The 15,600-nt window shown below is 44.1% G+C and overlaps 1 protein-coding gene across 3 annotated transcripts in view; it reads left to right on the top strand.

Annotated features, from left to right (window-relative positions):
- Positions 1-2,948: 2,948 nt before the first annotated feature.
- LOC148513695 (lymphotoxin-beta-like) overlaps positions 2,949-15,600 on the top strand; it is a 32,533-nt gene continuing 19,881 nt past the window's right edge. For all 3 annotated transcript variants that reach the window (XM_088481565.1, XM_088481564.1, XM_088481563.1), the window contains exon 1: positions 2,949-3,020. In XM_088481565.1, coding sequence (XP_088337691.1) covers positions 2,973-3,020 — 48 coding nt within the window. In that variant the 5' untranslated portion in view covers positions 2,949-2,972. The remainder of the gene's footprint in view (positions 3,021-15,600) is intronic.

Here is a 15,600-nt window from a genome sequence, read left to right as displayed (position 1 = left end):
AAAGAGTGGAAGCTGTCCCACTCAAGTAGTGTATTCTTATCTGTATGTTTCCTAAAAATCTGTGTGGAAAACCTATTGTTCTGAATGGATACATATACATCCCAATAATCGATCACCAACTTACTAAAAGACAATGTGAGTCTGATGGTTGTATCAAGCGAGTTAAGGAAGTTATAAACTGTGTCAAAAGTTCTGTACCTCCAGTCCACACCATAAACAGGTCGTCTATGTACCGAACATAAAAATGTATATATTTAGAAAATATAGAATTACCCATAATATAACAAGTTTCATATAAACACATACACAGGTTCGCATACGATGAGGCCATATTCGACCCCATCGCAGTTCCCTGCAGCTGCAGATAAAATGAATTTTCAAAAAGAAAATAATATTTATGTAGTACCAACTCAATCAAAAGTAATAAATATTCAATCTGTGGACCCTTATAGTGTGGACTGGTGGAAAGAAGAGCTCTGACTGCCTCAAGGCCATCTTGGTGTCTAATATTAGTATACAGACTGATAATGTCAAGAGTCACTAACAGGCTGCATTCAGGAAGTGTTCCCAGTGCATTCAGTTTGTTGATGAAATCAGTAGTATCTTTTAAATAGTATGGAGTATTTTGTACAACAGGCTGAAGCCAGAAATTAACAAATAGGGACTGTGGTTGACATAATGAGCCGCACAATGAAATAATAGGCCTGCCCGGAGGCTTAGACAATGTTTTATGAACCTTGGGCAGAATATAAATAATTGGAATCCTAGGATAGGATTGTGTCAAGAAAAAAGAAGTGGATTCATCAATCCAACCATTATTCAGCCCAAGATTTATAACAGCATCAATCTCTTTTTTTGTATGCGTAAGTAGGGTCGTAAGTTAGTAATTTATAACTAACTAGGTCAGATAGCTGTCTTTTAATCTCAGATATATAATCAGTTTTGTTCAACAGAACTATTCTGCCCCCCTTGTCAGAGAGACGTATAACAATGTCTTTATTGTCTTTCAAAGAATTTAATGCAAATTTTTTTTTCCCTCGATAAACTACTGAAAGAAATTTTTTGATCATTCATAAAAGGTATAATATTCCGTTTCACTAATGTAACAAAGGTCTCAATGGAGGGGTTTAGACCCGGGGGATCAAAATAGCTTTTTTGTTTAAATTTAACCTGCTGTTCACTTTTCAAAGGGTGTTTAACAGTCCCACTCTTAGACACGCTCCTGACGAAGGTGGTTGTTACCCCCGAAACGGCTGTTGGGCTGGCTACTACTGGGATGGCATGCATCAGTTTATGGACATGATGAGTATTATGTCACTGTTGATTGAATTCATGCTGACTTTCTATGATGCTTAGAAGCCTCCCTGTTTCTGCCATGATGCAATGTATATTATCATGCACTTTATGCTTGCGCACCTTATGTATGTGGATATAATAAGTTTTTTCTACTTTTTCATTAATCTGAATGTGCCGGCTCTTTTCTGTATATATATATCTATATCTATATATATCTATATATATATATATATATATATCTATCTATATATATCTATCTATATATCTATATATATATATATAGATATTGCAGTAAACGGGCGGCACTCACAGGACTTGCAAAACACCAAAGAAAGTTTGACCTTTAGGTAATTTAATGCCAACATTTCAACCTCACACCGAAGATTTTTCTGGTGGAGCCTTGAGAAAAATCTCCGGTGTGAGATTGAAACGTTGACATTAAATGACCTAAAGGTCAATCTTTCTTTGGTGTTTTGCAAGTCCTGTGAGTGCCGCCCGTTTACTGCAATATTGTTTGGGAAACCATTCTCCCGAGGAACGCATCAAGGCAAGAATTAGTAAGGTATTGGGGAGTGCCTGTTTTTTGGGAAATTGTGTTATATATATATATATATATATATATATATATATATATTTTTTTTTTATTTACAGGACTTTGGGCCTGATTCAGATATTTACGGAACTTCGATGTTCTCGCAAATCTTTGATTTGTTCATATCTGCGCATGTGAAGGAGCCGCTGCAGTATGATTGACATGTTGCTGGCGTTTGGGGGCAGCAAGGGGGAGCGTTCCAGGAGACGGGGAGTGTCGGCCCCGTTTCCTGAAGCCAGTGGCTGCGTCCTTGGATGAAGTTTCACCGGCCTGGCAGTGTGGTTTTGCCAGACATCCTGAGTTACCTGAGGCAGGGGCATATCTATAATGGGTGCACACGGGCACCTGGGTCCAGGGGGAGCCCACACCGCACACCCTGCGCCCATTAATTCTTTATACTTACCTGTCCATTGTCTCCAGTAGTTCTGCTCTGCAGCGCCGGACCAGCACTGCAAAGCAGCAAAAGTCGCAGGGAAAATGGCGGTGGCCCTTTTCCCAGAGACCCGAGCATGTAGAATCTACTGCAGCACCACCCGCTGCGGCACCGCAAGAGAGAGAAGGGAGCCTGCACTGAGTCTGCGCACGGGCCCCCCATCTCTCTTAAAACGCCCCTGACCTGAGGGTTACTCTGATGTCGGATGGCCATCTGATGTGCACGCAGAGGATCCGAAGCTGCAACTTCAGACTCGGCCAGCAGATCACGGAAATCGGCAGTGGCCATCTTGTAACACAAGACCTCTTGCGGTTTTTGCGTATTTTAGCGGTGGTGCCTTTGGGGTACATCTATGAGTTGGGCCCTTTGTGTATATATTAGCAACACTTGTATATTATAATGTTTTATAATAACATGGTGATGTAATCTCTCTTTACCCAAAAACTTTCTCTGGTGATTTCCATGTCTGTGTGTGTAGGTCATTTTACATGTAATTACTCCCACACTTAGCTAGGTACATCACAGGATGCTGTGGTTGGGGTCTTCCCCTTCTTCTTTGTATAAGACGCCGGTTACATGATATCTTTGTGCAGATGAGCAGAGAGAGTGCCAGCAATGAAAGGAAGACGGGTTCAGCTTCTGGCTCTCTTCATGGCCTCCCTGGCGCTGTGTGGACCCATCACAGAGGCCAAACAGCAGGTGAGAGACTGAGAGCAGCCGCAGCTTAGCCAATGAGTGTTACAGAGACAGTGATGGTGCAATGTGATTCCTGAGAGTTCACGTCATGTGAGATTATCTGCATGTTACACACAGGCAGCTGCTTATACATACAGTATGTATTCTAGTAGTTATATTGAGCAGAACCAGAGAATGCGTCCACATGATAGACACGTAGAGGCTGATTCTGATTTGGGAGTGAAGCAAACAAAGACAGTAGCTTTGTATCTGTAAACCATATTGAAATGCCATGGGTGCAAATACATTTTTTTTTTTTTGCATGCAGGGTAAATATTGGCTGCTTTTACATGTAGCCCACAAATGCTGGACAGCTTTAAAATGACCACGCATTGTGTGCATGGGGAAAACTGCAGCTAATTACCCGTATGCTGAGTTGTACATGTTTATGCCACCACGCCGCCTGCTATCCATACGCTTGGTTTCATAGTCGTCATTGCTATCAGTGCACACTTGCACCAGCCATATACAAGATGCCAAAGGATTTGTCTGAAACAGGCGTATCTCACAATTCCATCGACACACCCTCACTTAGGTTAGTCTATATGTGTATGTGCAGGGCAGTATTAAGGTGTACCCAGGGTAACTTGCCCCTACCAATAAAATTGTCAATATGATATGCAGGCGCGGTTTTCAAAAAGCATAAAGTGTAAATTAAAAACTCCTAGAACCACAGATGTGTAGCGGCTCCAGTTCACAGTATTCCACATAGAAACCCCACTTCACATTATGCCATGCTGCCCCCATGTAGTAGAGTGTAGGGGCGCCTGGGCAATTGCCCTGGTCGCCCTGTTGTTAATCCAGCACCGCATGTATGACCAAATAATGCACCATCAGCTGCAATTGGAAATGTGACTGTATTGTGTACAAGTCAGCATCCCCGTATTAGTGCGCGCTTGGCACCAGAGCAAGGGCAGTGCGAAAGCGTGCAAGATTTATCCACAAACCTGACTCACATTCAACCCTGCAACATCTCCTCGTGTGTTGTGGCACTTTGCCCCCTGTTTTAACTGATGTACTGACAATGTACGGGTTAACCCTTCTCTGAGTATCAATTATGTATAGCTTTATGTACTACTGTACTGTGTGCATTAGTCTCACTTTGGCATCACTTACGAAATGTCACGCTGATAAAACTTTCATTGCACTGATAAGCAGGGTGAGAGGGGGAACAGAGATGTAGACAGGAAGACAAGAGAGGGGGATTAAAGAGGAACACAGAGACATTCTGCGGAAAAGAGATAAATTAATAAGCATACTGGTCTAGCAAGAAGGACAGCAATCCTAGCAAGGAGGAGAACATATTACAATATTCCTCTAATCCTTTATTTATAAAATGATAATAGGTTACACAGCTCTGTACAGCAATGCCTTACATGTGATGATCCCCTCCACCCATAGACACAGGAACTAACACTCTAGAGAAGAGCAGTGATATTATAAATACACCCGGATAAGTCAGACTGACAGGTCGATTGTACTTTTTTGGTCACAACTAGCCACAGACTTAAGGCATTGTTCTTCAATGGTAAAGAGACAATCTAATTTGTGAGAACTGGTGACCAGTGTTAGGCAATGTAGCAACACAGGTTGCTCCATCTGTATCCTATCAACTGTTTGTTTTTGAACATCACCAATGAGTGGAGGGGTAAATTGGGATGAAGTACCAGCCCGGGTGTCATGATCCGGTGCAAGTGTTCCTCTGTGGAGGACGGTGAGCCGGGGGGTTCGGGTGACTAAGGACGTGACTGAACTAGGTCTCCTAGTTGCTGCCGAACCCAAGTTTGGCTAGACCTGCCAAGAGGCGCGGAGTCTAACTCACTTGGTGGTTTTCTCCAGTGACCCCTCCAATTGGGATTTGGTTTTCGCCGCACCAAGTGAGCAGGTGGCAGCCCTCTGGACAGGTACCTGGGAATGACAGAAGACCGGAACTATATTTAATGACATAAATGCTAGGACACTGTAGAGATCCTAATCACAGGTTTGAATGGGAATACTGAAAAATGTACTGAAGATCGCTGAGAAATTCAGGTGCTGATTGCACAGACTAACACAGAGCAGAGTGGACATAGGCATATACTGGGAATGCTAGAAATGCAGGAGATGATTTGCACAGACAAGTCACAGAGCAGAGTGGACACAAGCATCTACTGGGAATGCTAAGAGATGCAGCTGGGAGCTAATTAGTAATAGCAGGTAATCTGACACCTCAGTAACACAGGGAAATTGCAGAAGAACTGGCAGAACATTAGAAGACACACAGGCATAGAAACATACAAGACAGGAGTACTGGCAGAGAAGTTGAACAACAGTTACCTGTTCCTGGAGTCAGTCTTAAATACCCCTGGGTAGCTGATCATTGGATCAGCTGAGTGACCACAGGACTACTATAGGGAGAGACTAGTCAGGTGATATGAACCAACATGGCTACACCCATGCTCAGCACCCCGGAAACCAGGATGCACGCACAGAAGCCCATACGGACCCCAGGGAGAATACTCAGTCACCACTCACCTCCACTCCCAGTGTCTGGACACCTAAGCCCAAGGACACCAGTGCAGAAATGAGTAGCGGACGATCCCAGACCACATCCTGACAGTACCCCTCCTTTTAGCGTGGACTCCGGACACCAAAAATGTGCACAAAAATTTCCTTCCAGAAATACAAGAAAAGCTTCCAAAAAACCTGAAACTTGAAACACCAGAACTTGAAAAAACTTCCTAAATCTTGACTGAGCCTGTCAGATATCTTCAAGAACTCAAAACTTTGAAGACTCTAGAAGGTGCTGGAATATTGCTTCCTGAGGTGATTTGCTCATAAAATAATTCCTTGATGAACAAAATGTCAATCGATTCAAACAAGCCTTCCTCATTAATCACCTTGACCCCGAAACTCTTTGCTTTCACTTGCTTGGATCTACTGTCACGATAACGGTCCATAATAAGATAATCGATTTTACTGCAAATCTTCCAAGAAACTTTGCCTCCATAACTCTCAATTAACAAATTGGCTTCATAATTTTCCATGGACTCCAAAAATTCCGCGATCACAAAGGTTAATCCCTTCAAGGATTTCTCTGTTCCCAGAAGACTTTGCTTAGTGTTAAGAACAGTAGCAGAAGAACTTTTCTTTTGCAGCAAAGTAGTTTTTACTGGTAATTCTTGGGGGAACATACAACTAGGAAGAATATGGTCAAATAAATGGTTGTCAAGGAAAGGAGTATTGTCATGCACAGGATCGAATTCAGAATCAGAATCCATGTCCAAAGGAAGATCAGAAGAGTTAATATGACTTGAAAACCTAGAGGACTCCGTGTCACGAACCCCCTGTCTAGTTTTCACCTTTTTGCCTGTAGACTTACCCCTGCCAACTGTCTCATGGATCTGTGTGTGTAATCTACCTGGGAGATCTGCTCTGATCATGCTGGCTGCAGCACATCTCTGTGTGCATTCCTTTCCACAGTGATTATTCACCTGGACCCTCCTCTGTCTGTGAACACTGCTAGCCTTGATTGGAATCGCAGGTGTAGTTCTGACTCTCAGTACTGCAGAGATGATTGCTCCCTCTGCATGTTGTGCCTCCACCACTCAGAGTGCTACTACCAGACCACCTGATCATATCCACCAATTCCTGCGAGACCCAGGGTATAAACACCCTCCTCTGATAGCATTCTGGGCCTGATCATCTCGTTACTTCCCGTGTTGTATAGTTTGTGCTACGTCTGAGTACAAGTGTATCCCAGGCTTCTGCTGGTTCCTAGACCAGTTCATCCGGTAATCCTGCAAACAGTTATACCTGGCAATCCAGAAATCCTGCTTACAGCAATGCCTGGCAATCCAGAAATCCTGCTTACAGCAATACCTGGCAAATCCAGAAGTCCTGCTTACAGCAATGCCTGGCAATCCAGAAATCCTGCTTACAGCAATACCTGGCAAATCCAGAAGTCCTGCTTACAGCAATACCTGGCAATCCAGAAATCCTGCTTACAGCAATACCTGGCAAATCCAGAAGTCCTGCTTACAGCAATACCTGGAGCATCCAGAAACCCTGCTAGTTCCCAGGCCAGTGCAACTCGTGTGTTTCAGCATCAGCTATAAGTGAGTTCCTGCGCCCCTGACCTTAGCCTTGTGCTCCGCTGCTTGCCCTACTCCTGGTTGGTCCCTGACTCCCTGCAAACCTGCATCATGTTACCCTGCCTTGCTTCCTGCTGTGGATCAACTCCTGCTCCTTCTACCTACCCACTCCTCCCAGAACCTTAAATTCCTAAACCTACCTATTCCTTCCTGAACCTGTTATCCCCAATTACCCAATCCAGCCTGCACCTGAGTTCCAGCCTTTGTCACAGCATTTCCAGATTACCCTGTTTAGCCTTCATCCCAGCATTACCTGATTTCCCTTTAGCCATTGTCACATCACTCCAGTCCGGAGTCAAAGCCCAAGTTCTTCAGTTCAATCCATGTCACTCCAGTCCGGAGTCAAAGCCCAAATTCTTCAGCTGAATCCACGTCACTCCAGTCCGGAGTCAAAGCCCAAGTAATTCAGTTCAATCCACATCACTCCAGTCTGGAGTCAAAGCCCAAGTTCTCCAGCTCAATCCACATCACTCCAGTCTGGAGTCAAAGCCCAAGTTCTCCAGCTCAATCCACGTCACTCCAGTCCGGAGTCAAAGCCCAAATTCTTCAGCTCAATCCACGTCCCTCCAGTCCGGAGTCAAAGCCCAAGTTCTTCAGTTCAATCCACGTTACTACAGTCCGGAGTCAAGCCCAAATTCAAGCTCCACGGGGCTTATTTGGAATTCCCCTTCAGGAAGCAATGGGGAAGCGGTGAGTGCTTCATATCTACAGACACTCCGCTGACCTCTTTCCCCAATCTTTTTCCCCTTCTACCATTGGGGGTATCAATCCATTTATCATTGTTTTAAATGCTCTTCTATGGACATTTATGTACATGAGTATAATTATACTATTTATGTATTTCATGCATTAACATTTTGTCCTATTGTATTTTGCTGATATTTATTTTTATTCAGGAACTGCAGTTCTAGTCTACATGTATAAATAAATTGTTATAAATTTTATCAACCATTTATTTGGATTATTTTTGTGTACACAAGCGCAGACATATATATTTTTCTCTATATATACTTTGATGAGAGGATACTTGGCAGTCTCCTCTATATGTCAGATGCTGTGTAATCACTGAGATCCCTAATGAAAAAGCGCTCCACTGATTTTTGACTTGTATATTTACCTCTAAAGTGCATAAAAAGAAACATGACGAGGTTGGTGGGAGTAATTCCACAAGATGGATTGGTTCTCATTAAGGCGTCATAATTCTTAAGCAATACGGTGTACTGGGACACGTCTTCATCGAAGGTCATGGACATTAAAGCATCTGATGGGCCCTGAGTTACAGCATTCTTTTCAGGAATTGAGAAGAAACCACCTAGAGATTCTTTAACGTGATGATTGGATGATTCAACCAAACTTGATTGATGTTCTTTCTCAAACATGACACTGGAAACCTCCACCAGGAATATGGAACTTGAATGCTGCTCCTGGGGAACAGAACTGTAAACCCCTTCTTGGGGTACGAAACCTGAGACCGCCTCCTGAGATGTGAGACTTGAGACCCCCTCCTGGGGTGCGAGACTTGAGACCCTCTCCTGGGGTGCGAGACTTGAAACCCCCTCCTTTGGTGCAAAACTTGAAATCCCCTCCTAGGGTATGAAACTAAAAACCCCCTGGTGGTGTGAGAAACTTGAGGCCCCCTCCTGGGGTGCGAGACTTGAGACCCCTTCCTGGGGTGTGAGACTTGAGACCCCTTCCTGAGGTGCAAAACTAGAAATCCTCTTCTGGGGAACGGGACTTGAAACCTCCTCTTGGGGCACAAAACTAGGAACCTCCACTTGGAGTAAGGAAGTCGAGACCCCTCCTGGGGCTACTGACTGGAGTCCCATACTGGGAAACACAGAATCCGGGCTGGGACCGGAACAGGCAGATCCGGGCTGGGACCGGAACAGGCAGAATCCGGGCTGGTTGGAACAGGCAGAATCCGGGCTGGGACCGGAAGAGGCAGAATCCGGGCTGGGACCGGAAGAGGCAGAATCCGGGCTGGGACCAGAACAGACAGAATCTGGGCTAGGCCCGGAACAGGCAGAATCCGGGCTGGGACTGGAACAGGCAGAATCCGGGTTGGGACCGGAACAGACAGAATCTGGGTTGGGACCGGAACAGGCAGAACAGCTGAAGAGGATAAGGAGGCACCCCGCCCCCAGCTAAATCCACCATCGTAACTGTGGGTGGCTCGCTCGTGAGTCCTGTCCGACGTCGGCGTTGCCCGACCCCACACTGCTAAGGGGTGGTCTTGTCACAAACGGACCACCCCTTGGTTTCGCCTGGCTCTGCAAATAGTGCTGCACTCTGCCCCCGCTGTGGTTCCCTGATTGGAGCACAAGCTCCATACACTGACTCTGCCACTGCTGCTCCTGGCTGACGGCACTTTGGAATGCCCGCTAGCCAGAGCAGAAGACAGCTTCTTGTTTGCGTTCCACAGTGGAATGCAAATCCAGGAAACACAACAGCCGGCACAGGCATACAAAGGAATTCCCTTGTGCAGGCAGCCACTGTCAGCCGGCCTGGTAGACAACGTCAGCCGGCCCGGCAGAGGGATGCATTGGATCAGCACAGCGGGAACTTTACCAGTGGCCCAATCCGCCCCTGAATGAGTACATTCTACTCTGATTCAGATTTGAGAATAGAGTAAGAAAGAGCAACCAGCAAACCATGAGCCGTATTCAATTTGAGCTGAGCCGCGATACTTTTTTGCGGCCCGGACTTTCCGCCTACTTCGCCTGTTTTGTAGGTGGAAAAGTATCGTGGCCATGCCGGCTTTACCCCGTATTCAATTTGAAAGTACACGAAAACGGGAGCCAGCGAAACTTGAACAGCTGGAAAGTACTGTCAGATTTGGGGAAAACAGGCTGACACCCCCCAAAAGATACTCTGACATGGGGGTTCCCTATGGTACCCCCCGATTTGGCTTGCTGAAGGTATTTTGGTATTTTTAAACGGGCTCAATAGGTGCTAAGTAGCGTTTTTCTATACATGGTGCAGAATAGTATTTAGGAGGTTTTTTTTCCAGAAAATAAGTTACCCCTGCAAATTTGGGGTACTTGAAAATGGGGGTCAGCATATTTAAAAGTTGGTAAAGTGAAGTTGAAAAAATTGTGAAAAATCCACCTGCCGCAAGCATCTGCAATAAAAAAAAACACTTGGGCCATACTTGGGGACCCCTCCAGAGTCAAGTTTGCTAGTTTTTAAGTTTGTACCCCAACATTTTTTTTTCACCCCCTTCAGTCATTTTTTGGGTGTCCTTAAGTGTTTTTTTAATTTTTTGACACAGATTACCTTTGGGGGACTGTCTGAAGGCTGCACGGGGGTTCCCGCAACGTTGTACCCCAATTCTGCACTTTTTGCCGCCTCCCATTCATAGGCGAAACTTTTCCGCCTATTACATTGCATTGACTTTCCGCCTAGGCAGAAAGTCTTTCAAATTGAATACGGGGTAAGAGCCAAACAGGCGAAAATGACATCAAACACGCGGAAACTGACTTTTCGCCTCAAATTGAATACGGCCCCATGTTGCACTGCAGGTGGGGCAGATGTAAAATGTGCAGAGAGATTTAGATTTGGGAGGGAGGTGTCCAAACTGAAATCTAAATTGCAGAGTAAAAATAAAGCTGTGCAACATTTTTGGGCTACATGCAAAAGCAGCCAGTGCAGCCCCACATGCAAAAAAAAAAAAAAAAAGGTATGTATATGAACCCCTTGCATTGCAACATAGTTTGTCCATGTACAGAGGGCATGATTCAGGAGGGAACGCAGTTGCTAATACGCACGCAATTGGCCAATTGTTAGTACTGCGCATGCTTATGCATCTCAGTGCATGAACTAGCCATTGTGATCGGGACTGCGATCGCGACCCTTCTCAGTGATTTACAGGAAGTGCGTTTGTGGGTGGTAATGGGGGGGTGGTCGGGGAAACAATGGCGTGCCAGTGCGTTTGAACGCCGTTGCATAAAATATCCACTGCAATGCCCTACGCAGCTTGAGGCCTGATAGCGTGGGTGGAAGTTAGCGATTTCTGAGAAAGGTCAGGACTTGTGCAAGTGTGCGCGAGGCTGTCATGGGCATATGGGTTAGTTCTAGGATTAGGGGTTAGGGTTAGGGCTAAGCAGAGACATTAACAGTGTGACCGCTGACAAAATGTACGTATCCCAAAATTACATTGAGTGACAGACTTAAGGGGGACAACATTAGACTTTAGAAGAAACACTTTCCTGGCAAAATAGGCATCGTTTCCTATGCCATACGGCACAAGGGCCATTGAGCGTAAATAAGAGAGGGACACGTATCTGACAAGGTGACAGTCAGCTAGGATTATCGCACCAAACACGGTGGTGCAGTATCTATTACATTACATTATCTATTACACATGACGTATTTGCCAACTGAATTGAGTAGCGCTCCCATTGTGATAATAATCTGTTCTTCATTTAATTCAAGCAATAGTTTGTTTAAGGTGGAGCGTAACCTACATTGTTTCCTAAATCCATTTATTATATGCACAACAATGCAATTAAACAGCAACATCTAGTTTTAGGCTGTGTGATGCCCAATTTCTTAGGAAAGGTAGATTCTTTGTTGGAATCTGTTTTAACTTCACCGGTTTTAATTACACTTAAACAAATACAGGTATATAGGGGCTGATTCAGAGCCGCTCGTAAGCGGCCGCTTGTTCGCTCCGAGCGATGTTTGCACAACTGCGCATGCATACGGATCGTAATACACATGCGCGAACCAGTCAGTGCGGCCGAAAATCGTTTGTTCGCTAAATAGCGAATGCCTGCTATTTTGAGTGACAGGAGGAGGCGTATGTGGGTGGTAACGGGGGAAGGTGCTTGAAAACGGGTAGTGGAGATCCGAACGCAGGCGTGCTTAAAGGTCAAAACGGGCGTTTTAAAGGTGTGCATAATTAATACAGCAGCGTCATTGACCACGTCACTGGGTTATTTTATAGTCAGAACTGCTCGCAAGATTGCGGTAGGAAAAACTTTCACGATAACGATCCTGTCGTTATCGTTAAAACCTGTCAGTCTCTGGCCCCTGCAAATGACCATACGATGGTCGATGCGCGGCCACGTATGGTCGTTATCGACCAACTACCGTCATCTGTGCAAGCAGTCAGACCTGGTTGATATCAACCAGGTTAGCCTGCTTACTATAGGGATGGGTCATTATAGTCGTTAAGGGGGTTACTGCATGTGTTGGATGAACATTCCAGCACATGCAGGACGATCAGACAATGATCGTACGATTGTTATCTGATCGTTGCCATCGTACTGTGTGTACGCAGCAATAAAGTCAACGGAGATAAGGTACCAGCCAACCAGCTCCTAACTGTCCTTTTTCAAACACAGCCTATGACATGGCAGTTAGCAGCTCATTGGTGGGTACTTTATCTCCGTTGACTTTATGTCCATCTAAGGCTTAGTAAATAGACCCTTTAAACTTGAGCTAGCGCCATGTCTGAATGATAATAACATCATTTGCAATTTCTTGTTATTAACTTTTCTATTGGTTTTTGGTGAAAAAAATCAACATGTATTAAATCTGTTTCTAACCAATTTACTTGTGAGCTGGAAACTTCAGCAATTATGTACAAATTGTTCTAGTATGTACGAATTCAGTTTGAAAAGATTGTTGTCTGAGCTTCCACATCTGCTTCCATTATGTACTGCAGGAAGCCAAAACTACTACATTTACAATGGCTCTATAGAGACTATGCAACATGGTTATCCTGTACGTCTCGTAGCGACACGCGTTTCATTGCTTTTCTGCAAATTCAACTCAAACTAAAGCAGCCCTAAGTGCTGCAAAGAAGGAAGGTTTTTATCCATAAAATCTTGTTTTATCCCTAGTACAACAAAGAAATAGAAATACTTGTTTTCCAATTATTGCTATTTTTTTTATTTTTTAAGGTGCCACATAGTGTCTACAGCGCCATACAGGGAATATCTATGATAATGGTCTAACTGGACATGTCATAAGTACAATAAATGTACGTTGACCTATCTTAGGAACAACATAGCAATAAAAAAAACAACTAGGGCAACTGACTGTAAGGGAGATGTATTACGCCAAAGCAACCAATCAGCTTCTATTATTATTATTATTATTATTATTATTATTATTATTATCCTTTATTTATATGGTGCCACAAGGGTTCCGCAGCGCCTTACAAAGTACAGAAACAAATGAACACACAAGACAACAATTATTAACAGTACAGACAATGCAGGACAAGTACATGATTTATAAACAATGCTGGATAACACCTAAATAAGCAGAAGGGTGTCAGTAATCAGTTTTAGGTGCTATTGTAAATGAAAGTAAAAGTAAGGCAAGAAGAAGCACGTGAGGAAAGAGGGCCCTGCTCGTGAGAGCTTACATTCTGAGGGGAGGGTCAGACAAACAGGGGTGACACACATGGGCTAGATAGTGAGGAAGGAGCATAGAGTAGTGGGTTAGGATGAGCGCTGGAGAGCATTGAGGAAGAAATGGGTCTTAAGGGCCCATTTGAAGATTAAGAGCCAGGAAGCCACGTGATGGAGGAATTTTGCAGGAGCAGTGGTGTCAGAGGGGTATAGCCAGGGTTTGGTGATGGTAAGGAGAATCAAGGCATTGCAGATGAAGTGCTCATGAACGGAGACCAGTTTATTATAGACAAAACTGGCTTTCCAGAGGGAACAGGAGAGAGGGACAAAGTTAAGAGGCGAGAAGAGAATGAGATTATTAGGGTTGATGTAGTGTGGAGGTGATATTGATCTAGAGAAGGAGGATAAGGAGTGTGGGGTTATGTGGCTGGCTTCTGAATGAGGAAGGGTGACAGCAGGTGGTGGGTAAGGTGGAGGTTTAGTGTGGTGTGGGGAGGGGGAAGGATAGGTAACTTGGAGAAAAAGAGAGGGTGCAGAGTTTAGTGGTGGTGCAGCAGGACCATGGTGGAAGAGAAGTTAATAATACTGGAGTTGTGGGAGATGCAGTGGAGAGACTTATATGTGATGAAGAGAGACAGGGGAGGGGAAGGAGGGGGAGAACGTAGAGGGGACTATGGATGGAGAAATGAGGTGAAAACTGGTGGTAGAGGAGAAAATAATGTAGCAGCTGAGGGAGGGAGGAGTAGAAGAAAAGAGACATTGTGTAGATGAGGCAGTTGGGGGGGAAGTCAGTAGTAGTAATGAGTGTGAGATGAGGGAGCAGTACAGGTCAAAGGTCAAAATCAGATAAAAGGAAGAACAGTGCTGGAAGATGTAAAGGCACAACTACAATAGTATATTATAACCAAAAAAGGAGTCGAGGTGTTCAAGTTGTAAGACTTGAGAATTAGTATAAAGTATGAATATATTAAAAAATAAATAAAAGGTATAGGTGTGAAACAATGGGAGATACTACAGTGGTATAAAGATAAATTGACAGTGGTATTGGAATGATTTAAACATTGTAGAGAAGAAACAAACATACAAGTATTACATTTTAAGTAATCAGGTAGTTGATTGCAGGGTGTTGGCAAAAAGAGTATCCAGGTTATAATGGAAGCTGGTGGCTGAGTAGCAGGGTTTCCAGATGCTCAGAAGATCTTTTGTTTTTTCCCCAAGTTTTAGAGAGTTCTTTTAAAATGTTGTCCTCCTGTCTTCCTCCTGCTTAACTCCTGACTAACTCTTAAGTTATGCTGTACATGTAGTCCCACTTTGAAATAAAGCCTAGCAGCCTTGTACAAGCCTAAAGCCTTGTGACCTACTGATTATATAGTTAAGCATAACATGTGTAGTCACTGATTACACCCACCCTCAATACCCTCACCCACACCAGATACAAGTCATAAAATTCTAATACAAACAAGCAGAGCCAAAACAGCATCCCATGAAGCTAAGAGATAAGATCTGACTAAATAATTAAATATAAAGTTACTCTGGAGTTTACAGATATGAATTAAAGACAGTATACCCAGCAAATCAGAGAATTCCAGACAGCATTGGTTTTTCTATAATAGATGCCTGGTGCAAATATATGATTACCCAGCAAATCAGAGAATTCCAGACAGCATTGGTTTTTCTATAATAGATGCCTGGTGCAAATATATGATTACCTGCAATGAAAGAATGGAAAAATCCGTCAAATCATCATCCCTCACTGATCGCAGAGGATATAGCTAGTAAGAACTGTAATTTCAAAGACTGTGCTAAATAAATGACAGTTAGAAGCCGATTGGTTGCTTTGGGCAACTTCTAAACTTTTTCTCTCTCCAAGACTTGATACATCTTCCCCTGTTTCTTGAAGGGCCAGCCAAGGTGAGTCAGAAGGATGCCGGAGGGGCTTCTGGGTCATAGACTTGGAAGCCCCTCCACCGCAAAGGGCCGCTCTTACTGACAGAGCAGTCCTTTTTTTCGGGGATCGTCATGCATACCGGTGTTACCAACGAGTGC

Source organism: Taudactylus pleione, unplaced genomic scaffold (assembly GCF_031769625.1).
Source record: "Taudactylus pleione unplaced genomic scaffold, aTauple2 ptg000274l, whole genome shotgun sequence".
Classification (NCBI taxonomy): Eukaryota; Metazoa; Chordata; class Amphibia; order Anura; family Myobatrachidae; genus Taudactylus; species Taudactylus pleione.
The sequence above is the reverse complement of the archived record's forward strand: the minus strand, read 5'-3'. Positions and strand labels throughout refer to the sequence as shown.